The sequence below is a fragment of the Hippocampus bargibanti genome, linkage group LG08 (assembly GCF_051943395.1).
Source record: "Hippocampus bargibanti isolate YZ-2025 linkage group LG08, ASM5194339v1, whole genome shotgun sequence".
In the NCBI taxonomy this organism is placed as follows: Eukaryota; Metazoa; Chordata; class Actinopteri; order Syngnathiformes; family Syngnathidae; genus Hippocampus; species Hippocampus bargibanti.
In genome coordinates this window covers 1,196,740-1,208,815 of record NC_142741.1, presented here as the reverse complement: position 1 = coordinate 1,208,815, position 12,076 = coordinate 1,196,740, and the positions used below count along the sequence as shown (strand labels likewise).

Below are 12,076 nucleotides of genomic sequence, written 5' to 3'. Positions count from 1 at the left end.
TTATTTATTTATTTATTCGTGTATTTATGTATTTATGTATTTATTTATTCTTGTATTTATTTATTCTTGTACTTGTACTATACTTATTTAATAATCCAATGACCAACAAATAAATTAACCGATTAGATAATGAATCATTAATTTATGTATTAATCTATTTATTTAATGCATTTTTTTTGCATTTTTTTTGCATTTTTGCATTTTTTTTGCGTTTTTATTTTTATATTTATGTAGTTATTAGTTTTGTTTATTTACTAGTTAATCAATCAAGTGACCAACAAATAAATTAATCGATTAGATAATTTATCAATTTATTGGTTAATTAATGAATCTATTTACAGTATGTATGTATTGTATGTATATATATGGGTGCATATTTATTTGCATATGCATTATTTATTTAATTATTCATTTATGTATTTATTGTGTGTGAATTATTCAGAAGGGTGGGATGTTTTTTTTTTCTATTTTGTCCATTGATGTTGAAATTAGACAAAAATAAATAGTGGATTTGTTTTCTCCCAAAATAGTTGGATTTGGTGGTGATGTGAAGCAGATTAACTGTGTGGATATGCATTTATGTGTGTATGTACGTGTGTGTGTGTGTGTGTGCGTGTGTGTATGTGTGTGAGCGCGCACGCCCACGTATCAGCTCTAATTCTCTTTTAAAGAAGATTAAACCGTTATTTTGGCAAACATCTTATTCAGAACTGATCCTTCCTTTTACACACAAACACACAAACACGTCGATATGCTGCACTGCGGGTGGGGGAAGTAGGCACGGTGAGAGGCAAAGTGGGAAATTGTCGAGTGGGGTGCAGTGGAGAAGGAAAAAAAAAAAAAGACTAGAAAACAAGAAACGGATTGCACTTGTGCCCCATGACAGAAAACACTTGAGTGTATTTGAAGGACAGAGAGAGGTACGAGTAACTCGTCTGCTGACTGCGGCGGCGACCCAAAGCAAAACTTAGTTTGTGATCAACGTCACCCTGGAGGATAGAACCAAAAAGCCAAGCAGGCTTCTCTCACAGCTGCCGTCAGCTGTTCCGCGGCCATGATATCAATAAGCAGCTGCGGCCCACTGATGACATTGATAACCCGCCCCCCCTCACCCGACAAGACTCGTTTTGTGACTTTCCATCATTGGAACAATTCGCTTGAAATTGAAATGGGAGGGATTTTGCTTCGTGGCTTTTTGTTTTGACTCATATCACTGACTTCAAGGACAACCCACGTCTCCGGACAAGTTGTGTCCATAATTTGTAAAGAATAATAAGTAATAATAATTTTCAAGCGTATTTGACAAAGATTCCAGTGCATATAGGCTATATTTTATGTTTTAAGATTCACGCTGAATATTCAGGAAGTCTTGTTTTCCTAGTTGGTGACGATTCCTGACGTGATGTCACGTCAGGAACGCCGCTGACCGAGAAAGCGACACACAATGCATTTTGGGTACTTTGTTTGGTCTGAAAACTTCGTGTTGATGGCGAAATTAGAAGGAAAACACATAAATAACGCGATGGTGAATCCATTTCCAACGGAGCTTTTGCGCCATCTTGTGCATTTTCTGGGACGCTACATTGCAGTCCAGATGCCTCAAAATGACGCGGAAGGACTTCTTTAATCGATTGCAAACATTTATGCTTTCCTCTTCGGAACTATTTGGAAGTCTTGTTTTCGAGTTAATGAAAGTGACCGAGAAAGCAACACACAATGCATTTTGGGTACTTTGTTTGGTCTGAAAACATTGCATTGATCCATGTTGATGGAGAAATTAGAAGGAAAACTACATAAATAATGCGATGATGAATCATTGTGTGTCGCAGCCAATTGCGGGTCCACCCTTTCCAAATGACTTACAGCTCTAAAAATGTTACTTCCGGGTCGAGTGAACGTTGGCGCGTGTGGCTGCCGCTGCTCACCCGCAGAAAAAATATCCTGTGACTATCAAGTATCCTTGAGAGTTTTGAAAGGCGCTTATAAATGAAATGCATTATTATTATTAAAAATAAGAGATGCACACGGTGGCTTTGTCAGCTTATACACACACACACTTTATAAAGTCATGTTTGAACCATGTCTTTTGGGGACTTCTGAAAAAAACGATTTTACACCTGAAATGGGGACCGAATTTCACTATATTTAGATTTATTTAAATAATTTACACACGGCACAGACATACACACGCACGCACACGCACACGCACACACACACACACACACACACACACACACACACACACACACACACACACAGCATTTAAGATATTTTACATTCACATTCTTTGTGTTCCAATGATATGAAGCATACTATGTCCAGACATGTACGGTAACCGCAATAGTATATATGTGCCAAACCCATAAAAGTGGGGAAGCTGGTATTGCGTGACACACACACACACACGCGCACACACACACGCACGCACACACGCACACACACACACACACACACGCATACACTCCATCTGCCCACAGTGGAGGTCAATCATAACCTCATTCGGGCGGAGAGAGACACATTCAGTGTCCTGCTGGGACACATTCACTTCACCTCTATGGGAACTAAACCAGTCAAAACCAGATTACACTGCACTGATATGAAAGTACAGCGAACTAAATCACCCTCATGGATCATGCGAATTGAAAACTGGATTATTAAAACTTGGATTATATTGACCGAGGCAACACAATGTGGTTTTCCAATTGAAAATTGTGTGGAATAAATGACTGAATGGGATCATGTTAAAGTGAGCCCACTGGGATAATCCATTTTAATAAATGAGAACATATGTCTGTATTGCGGCTAAACTGCAATTTAATCCAGTATCGTCTCCTGAATGGCTGTTTGACTGAATTCACTTGATGACTATGGTGGATTTTCACCAGTAAAATTTACTTTACTAAGTGTTTTTTTCATGTAATGGTATGACAAAATATTTCTAAACTCTCGTCGTATATTAAGCACAATAACGTTGCCCTGAGGCATGCATGTAGTTCAACATCCAACAGCTGACATCAGATTGGTCCTCAACCAGATGTAAACTACATCAAACTGAATCAACAAGCACTTGAAGGTGGAGCTGGAGGCTTATATAAATACAATGTAATAAAATATAAATATAATACTATAAAAATAAATATAATAATATAAAAATATAAAAAAGTATAAAAATGTAATATCAAATAAAATATAAATATAATAATATCAAAATATAATATCAAAATATAAAAATAAATATAAAATATAAAAATATAAAAATATAAAAAATACAAATACAAATATAATATAAAATATAATACAATCATGTGTAAATAAAATATAATAAAATACAATATAAAATATAAATGTATATACATATTTTTTTTGAATAAATATTTAATCAATAAATAAAAAATGGGATTTATTTCTGACGTAATGTGGAAAACTATACATATATATCTATTTCTATATATCTATTTCTATATATATATATATATATATATATATATATATATATATATATATATATATATATATATATATATATATATTTCCAAATTCCTGTTCTACATACTTGGCAATAAAGATGATTCTGATTCTGATATGCCATAAACAAATCTAACAGTTATGTATTTATGTACAGGTAACATTCGACTTGCGACCGAGTTCCGTTCCGACCAAACGGTCGTAAGACAAAATGGGCGCAAGTCAAAATCCATTTAAAATGTTGAATAGAGCCTCAGAGGGGAAATGACTCGCAATGACAACCCCCCCCCCCCCCCAAAATGTTAAAAATAGGGTCTGGATGTCATGGTCGTAAGTCGAGCCGGTCGTAAGTCGGATGTTACCTGTATTTATGTATTAATTAATTAATGCATGATTCTTTATGATTATTCGTTTATTCATTTCATTATTACATACCTATAGGTGAAATCATCACTTTATACTGAAAGATTCCATCCTAGTGGGATTATTCTAACATATTAGTTTGGACTGTTTTTCATCAAGACAGTGTTGCGAAATATCGCACTGAGATGACGGGTCAAACTGAGTCCTCACACAAACAAAATATCAATGCACGCGTGCACGTGCCTACACTCAGACATTGGAGTGACTCCAAATGACACACACGCACACACATACACAAGAAGACGCTGACCTGCACACATTTAGACTACTATCGGTCAAGCCCGGCTGTCCATTTATGGACCACAAATGAATAATGAAGCGGTCTCCGTTGGTGTGGGACAAAGCATGAAACTATGACACCCGTGTCGCTTTATGCGTGTACGGATGTTCTATTTTACGTACTACACACGCGTCATAAGATTCAATTATGACACACACGCAATCTTCATTCACCATTGACAACAACAGCACAAACATCTGCAGGGTTCAGAGCCATCTATTGTTACAGATTGCTCACTCGTCTTTGTGTGTGTGTGTGCGTGTGTGTGTGTGTGTGTGTGTGTGTGTGTGTGTGTGTGCAGCATATTTTTCAGTTGGACATAAGCGATTGTCTGTTTGCATGTATATTCTCTGCGGTTTCAGAGACGATGTACAGCTTGAGGCAAGGAATGTCGTCTGTCTGAGGAAAGGAATGTCAGTCAGCAGAATCGTTGTCGGTCAAGCAGAAGCAGACATTGAGATGGGTATCATTAGGGATTTTCTAGCCCAGATAACTGACGTCTTGCTATTTTATTTGGCCTGATGAGAACTGAATATACAGTAAAGTCTCGTTATATCGATAGTCCCGGTTATATCGATACTATTTCTATGCACGCACGGAGAAAATTACATGCAAACAGGGTCGGATATATCGATAGTCCCGGTTATATCGATATTTTTTCGGACTCCCTTGAATATCGATATAATGAGACTTTACTGTAGATACATATTATATACTGATTTATTTATCGATGAAGTGCAATAAGTAGTACAAACTGGGACATTGGTCAAGAGGGAAATGCGTACCGTATTTTTCGGTGTATAAGGCGTACTCACAACCCTCCGCACCCTGCCCACCACCTTTTCCAGCGACTGCAGTGGACACATTTTTATAATAATAATCCATTTCATTTCTAAGCGTCGTTCAAAACTCTCAAGGTCACTTTACAGTCACAGGGAATCGCAAATTCGACAATGTTACCAAAACAGCTTTACAAACAACAGCTTAACCTCGAATCACATCATGTTGTTAATCTACGTGGACAGACGCATCTAAGCAACTCCATCCGAGAAGCCGACTTTTCAGCATCAACCGCAGTCTTAACTGCGAGCGCGGAGCCGCTTTTCCAAAGCGGATTTTGCAGCAGTTCGAGCCATTGTGTGTTTCCTCCAATAGCCGCCGACATGGTTTCTGATCACAGCCATTTGTAAATCACTTTGATAGGACAGGTTCCTTTCTAGTCTCGCACAAAAAAAAACCCACACACAATGGATTTGAACGGAACAAAGATAACGAGCGCTGCGGCCGTTTGAGGGCCAACCGGGGAAGCTGCGCTAGAAAACTACAGTTGATAAGAACACCGAAATGGGGCTAATGTATGAAAAAAAAAACGTTTTTGCAGAGAAAAATAAGGGAAAAAGCCACGGCCGCGGGGTCTGACACTGTCCCAGTTTTACGACAGCGTCTATATCTCCTGTGGCTCTCCTGAACACTTCCACCCACTTGATTAATGCTGCCATCACAACTATCGCCAACTATCGTCTTTGAAGATCAGGAATAAAATGACGCCGAGCCATATACACAGCACGTACTTGAAGCCCACGGTCATATTTCAGGCTTGATTACATGAAACAAACTGCTCTGGGACTTGTGTGAGGCTTGCCACTGGGACACGACGGATATACCACGGCTTATTAGGGAGCTGGCGAATCAAATCAACCACGGAACGAAAGACTGTAGGAAGTTGATGTCTCTTCTTCAACCGGACAATTAAAGGACATCCGACATCTCCGGACAAGTTGTGTCCATGATTTGGCTTCAAATGACTTCTACTGAGCGTATTTTATACGAAGATTCCACCGCATATAGCTAGCTATATTTTACCTTTTAAGACTCGCGCTGAATATTCCGGATGTTTTTGAGTTGGTGACGAGTCCTCACGTTACGTCACTGAAGGAACGCCCCTGACCGAAAAAAGGACACATTGTAGCAGTCCTTCCATCACGTCAATGCATTTTGCTGTACTTTTTTTGGTCTGAAAACTTTGTGTAGCACCAAAAAGAGGCAGAAGATGGCGACAAAGCTCCGTGTAAGGAATTAATCAGCCTGCGGAAACGGGCTGATTAATTCCTTACACTGAGCTTTGTCGCCGTTTTCTGCCTCTTTTTTAGTGCTACATCCCCCCCTATTGCCTCAAAATGGCACAGAATAAATTGTTCAATCGATTGCAAACATGTATGCTTTCCTCTTCAGAACTATTTGAGTCATATTCATAACTGGATGAGTAACAAGAAAGCATCTTCTCCAAATCTGAAGCCATTCTCCAGCAAGGCAAAGACGTCTTGGGGTGACAACACGCTCAGTAGAAGTGATTTAAAAAAATTATGGACACAACTTGTCCGGAGGTGTCGGTTGTCCTTTAAAGAGAAGAGTATGCAAAGGATTAACCTAAAAGTTGCTTGCATTTTCTACAAAAATAAATTAATCAATAAAAAGGCAAGTTTGGGCATTCTAATAAGTTGTTTTCGAATGCATGACGTCCTCCTTGTGCCAGATCGACGCCTTGATGACCTGTGGTGTTTTAAATCGAGTTGGCGGAAGCCCAAAATGTGTTGGGACTTCAGCCAGCTGTCTGAGAACCCGTGAAGGGAATGAATAGCGCGTTGACGAGCCAAACGACCGCAACCAAGTCACTCTCGGAAAAGGCACAAGCGGCACTCAGACAACAACAAAAAAAAAAAAGATGGGAGGGATGAGGGCGAAAAGGAAAAAAAGAAGTGACACACGACAGTGATGCACAGTGGTGGCCAAGGATCTTTTAGTATTCAGACGACGACGCTCCTTTTGAGTCGGAGGACTGTCAACAGTGGGTTCTGTCCGAAGAATATGTTCACAGTTTACAGGATGACACAAATCATTGAAACAACTTGAAACTGACTTAAAGGACAACCGACACCTCCGGACATGTTGCATCCATAATTTTTTAAATCACTTCAAATGACTTCTACTGAGCGAAGTTGACAAAGATTCCACCGCATATAGCTATATTTTACATTTTAAAACTCACGCTGAATATTCAGTAAGTCTTGTTTTTGAGTTGGTGACGAGTCCTCACCCTACGTCACTGAAGGAACACCCCTGAGCGAGAAAGGACATACCTTGCATGTTGATCCGTGTTGATGGCGAAATTAGAAGGATACCATAACATAAATAACGCGATGGTGAATCCTTGTGTGTGTCTATTTGATATTCGCTGACAAAAATTGTAAAGAATTAACCAGCCTGTTTCCACGGAGATTTCCACGGAGCTTTGTCGCCATCTTCTGCCTCTTTTCGGTGCTACACCCACCCCCCCAGATGACACACATTCGGTGCTACATTTCCCCCCTCAAAATGAATAAATTCTTTAATCGATTGCAAACATGTATGCTTTCCTCTTCAGAACCATTTGAATCATATTTATAACTGGATGAGTAACAAGAAAGCATATTCTCCGAATCGGAAGCCATTGTTTTGATTCTCCAGCAAGGTTTCAAATCCCGATTTGGGATATCTAACTAACCTTTGACACAAGACTAGAAAAAAAAATACATAAAAAAACCACCCAGTCTCTTACTTACAACAGATTCACACAACAGCGATGCGAATTTGATTGCCACGCTGATCTGTCTATGTTGCCATGGCAACGGGACTCTGGTTGTTAAAGAAATACTTAATCACTTTGATAAACTGATGAACGTACCAAAAAAAAAATACTATAATTCTCTGAGGAGAAACTTCACCTATGTTCCCATCGTTTTAAGTGGGAATATAATTATGCAAATATATGTAAATATAGCCAAATACCACACGCATCAATTGATTCACGGAACATAAATAAATAGAGCCACGCCAAGGATGTTTTGCACACCCACCCAACATACCACTGACATACTTTAACGGCCATATCACAGCAGCGCTAATACATACACTGTACCTGTGACTCATCCTGATCCAGCAGTAGATTTTTTTCAAAGCGGAAAGACGATCGCAGCTGTACTATATCCATCAATGCTGTGGATCATAATGTCCCAAAATAACCTGGCTTGTTCTTAAGTGAACCCCTTAGCCCCTCTAAAATAAATGAAAAAAAGAAGAATTAACTCATTCACTGCTAGATGATATGCAAAAAGATGTCCATTTTTATGCCAGGGTTTTTGTCATTTTCACTCAAATTGCAGGACCAACAGAATATTGAGTTTTAGGACTACATAAACATTCAATGCAGTGTAAGAAACCTTAGACCCGCTTCTTTCATCAGAAAAAAATAATAATTCCTAAGTTATATGGGTCTGGAGTTATCTAAGCTTGAAATGGGGGCGGCTTTCCAAAATATAATACAATGGATGGATGGATGGATGGATGGATGGATGGATGGATGGATGGATGGATGGAACAGTTCGTGTATCATGAAAGGTCAAATGGCACCCTTAACTACTCCTACGTCATGACATGGAAAAAAGTGTACCCTCACAAGAACTGTCAAGACGTCTTTTCTTAGTTTTCATCGCCATATCAATCACACCGTTGAGCTCAAAAAAATTGCCCGTTGCACATCGAAAAAGACGTTTTCACGAGAACGGCGTTTCAGTGCACGGATTTCACCAAAAGTCTGACGCGATTTCATGTTTGACTCGAAATCCACTGAAAGAAATGGAACAGATGGTGTTTGCTCTTGATCATTGGAACCCATTCAAGAGTCTGATGAGGGCGGTCGTAGGAGTGCCGATACTCCAATTACGTTGAAAAATATCAATGATCATATTTAAATGCAAACACATCCGACGTGTTGATTCGTCTACTATACACACATAGAGATGCCATAAATGCTACTCAAAGAACTACCGGTCTGGCCGGTGACCACTGACATTTCACCCTCATTTTCACAACAACAATCGGTCTGCAAATGAGGAGCGGGGGTTGACCTTTAACCTATTGTCTGTGTGTGTACGTGTGAACTTGTTTGACTCCGGGTTGGAATTGATGAGATTCCATTCCCATACACCCCGTGGGAATCACAGTCAAGCTCCAAAGCTCGTTGAGGCTTCCGCACACGGTTTGCACACAAACACACACAGACAAACAAACAAAACAACGCACATTCCATATCAAGCGTTCAAGCGCCTTTGGCCACCATCTTGCCGACATCCATCAATCCATTACCTGTCCCACTTGCAGATCCGCACGGACACTAGCTTCAATTTGTTCGAAATGTCTCCCAGGTCAAAATTAAAATATATTACAGAGATAAAGTTAACATGGGAGAAGGTATTAGCCGGTGATGCGGTCATTAGCCTTTTGACATGGTGGCGTTGATTCAATTCGGCACGAAAGGAGAATCTGCCGTATTATTATTATCGTGGCACTTTTGTATTTTTATCATAAAAGATGACGCACAGGCTCTGTTGGAAATGGGCTGATTGGTCAGCTGGGAATTTGTGTTAACTTACACCTTCTTTATGCGTGTTACTGCAATTACAAAAACATTTGTGAGCAGCAGTATGGCTTCATGCCAAAAAACAGAGTATGACAGATGCAGTGTTTGCTTTTAGAATGCTAATAGTGAAGTACAGGGAACGGTAGAAGGAATTGCATTGTGTCTTTGTAGATCTGGATAAAAATCCAGATCTATTCCCAATCATCGCATCTGTCTCACCGACACACCTGCCAGTCGTCACGTCAACAGCCACACTCACCCCTGCGACATCAAGGCCAATCGAACTCAGAGTTGCGTCTCACACCAAAAGTCAGCAAATAGCTTTGCTTCCGATACGCGAGAGCAATCCCCAAGGTTCGGATTATTGAATGAATGGAAATGGGGTGTTAAGTGTGAGCGGAAATGTCACAAAAGGTTTGAATTGCATTTCATCGCCCAATGACCACTGGCTGCTTGCTCACTTCATCGCTCCGAATTACTCTGTTGCATCAATCAATGGCCATCTTGCAAGATAAGTCTGATTGGAAATAAAGAGCGTTTGAGTGCTTTTGCATCCTCCGTTTCTATTGGTCGCTGTTCATCGAATGTTAAAGTACACAGGAACATAGATAAATAAATACATAAATAAACAAATAAACGTTTGGTGAACTCATGTATACAGGTAAAATCTGAATTACCACCGAGATTTTATAATAAGTAATCAGAATAGCAATCAGACCTCTGTCTATTAGGGATATATATATATATATATATATATATATATATATATATATATATATATATATATATATATATATATATATATATATAGCCAGAGTTACTAGCACAACTTTAGTTCGCTGACGAAGCTCTTCGGATGAGGAGATGATGACTTAGAGCTTACACAGACATCAGCTGTGCGTTGTTTCAAAACAACACCTCAGATACATCGACAGGATTTGGTAACCCACCGCGGCCATCAAAGTGGATTTTTAAAGATCCATCAAGCACAGATTGCCATTCCAAAGTCCATTTTGATCAAGTGAAATCAAAAAAAGATACAGCGACACAAGAAAAACATCTCATGGACAACAACAGTCAGTCGATGAGTCATCTGCGGTACGATTGCACTGTTCACTTTAGTGCATCGCACTTCAATCTCTTGCTGCTTGGATGTAAACCAAGCATCTTGTTACCAGGTAAGTTTGCGATGCATCACTATCAGTGCACAGACTGTGATACAAGATGTGAAGATGTGAGCACACACAACTCCCCCCCCCCCCAAAAAAAAAAAGCACAGAACATTCAATGCATTATCATCTGTGTATCGCAACAAACTATCAAAATGTATAATCAGAACATCTTGAAAGAACATCCGCACACCGCATTCAATGTTTTCCTGCTGATGCACTGCAGTGACAGCACTGTTTTTGATCTTGTTATATCACAATGAAAACAAGTGCCAATGAAGTGTAAGATATGATTCATTCGAAAAGTGCAAGCAAAAAAAGTGAAGAGATAAGCTACCTTAACAGGAGAGCTCCGGGTAGCGACGGGCAGCTCTCTGGCGACGCTACCCGGGGGAGACGCCGATATCCCGGCTGCACAGCCCTGCAGCGAGCCCCCGGCCACCGGCTGCCTGCCGCCTCGCTGAGGCCGCCGTTTCATGCCGTCCAGGAGGCGAACGAGCAGGATGTTCGCCGGGAGGTCATCCACTCCGCAGTCCACCAGGATGCGACATTCGGGGCAACGGAGCTCGTTCCGGGAGCTGACGATGTTCTCCAGGCAGCGGCGGCAGAAGGTGTGCTGACACGGCAGCACCTTGGCCGTGGTGTCCAGGCGCTCCAGGCACACCGAGCACTCCAAGAGATCCAGCAACGACGAAGACTCGTCCATGTCGGCGGAGAGGGTGATCATCTGGGCTTCAGGCTCCGTGGAGACGCGGCGTTGTCGGCTGGTTCTCGTGGAGGAGGAAGCGACCGCGAGCACAGAACATTCTGGGAGGCGAGCAGACGGGAAGGAGTCGAGGGACGCCCGGCGAGCGTCGTCGAGCACTTTCCTCCCTCGGGTAGTCTCCAGTGTGTCTGGGTACCTTCCTCCTCCCCCCCGACCCCACACTTCGTCTCCGTGCGTGCTCGTCGGTGTCCCCCACGGGTGTGCAGAAAGCTCTGAGGTCACGCTCTCGTCGCTGTCGTCGCCCTCGTCGCCCTCGTCATCGTCACTTATCGCTATCGTGGCGCGTGCGCACAGACGAATTGATGAAGAACGTCGAGAGTAGACAACTTGTCAATCAAACACAAGATCCGGGACTAAGTATGGGACGAGTGAAGTCATCGCAACAAGGTGGTATATCATGAGTGTGTGATTGCAAAAAATGAATTCATAAAATTTTATTTACAAATAAAATAAAAAACAAGAAGCACCCTCCTTTTGTAATGTCTTTCTCCACACACCAATTTGGGCAAAACGGCAAA

General features: G+C 40.9%; 1 protein-coding gene across 2 annotated transcripts in view; it reads right to left on the bottom strand.

The window, feature by feature from the left end:
- Window positions 1-11,869, bottom strand: part of sh3rf3 (SH3 domain containing ring finger 3) — a 39,162-nt gene extending 27,293 nt beyond the window's left edge. Inside the window, exon 1 of one of the 2 annotated variants that reach the window (XM_089002114.1) lies at window positions 11,130-11,869. In XM_089002114.1, the coding sequence (XP_088858240.1) occupies window positions 11,130-11,519 (390 nt within the window). In that variant the 5' untranslated portion in view covers window positions 11,520-11,869. The remainder of the gene's footprint in view (window positions 1-11,129) is intronic. The other variant, XM_089002113.1, reaches the window with a different exon arrangement.
- Between the last annotated feature and the right edge of the window lie 207 nt (window positions 11,870-12,076).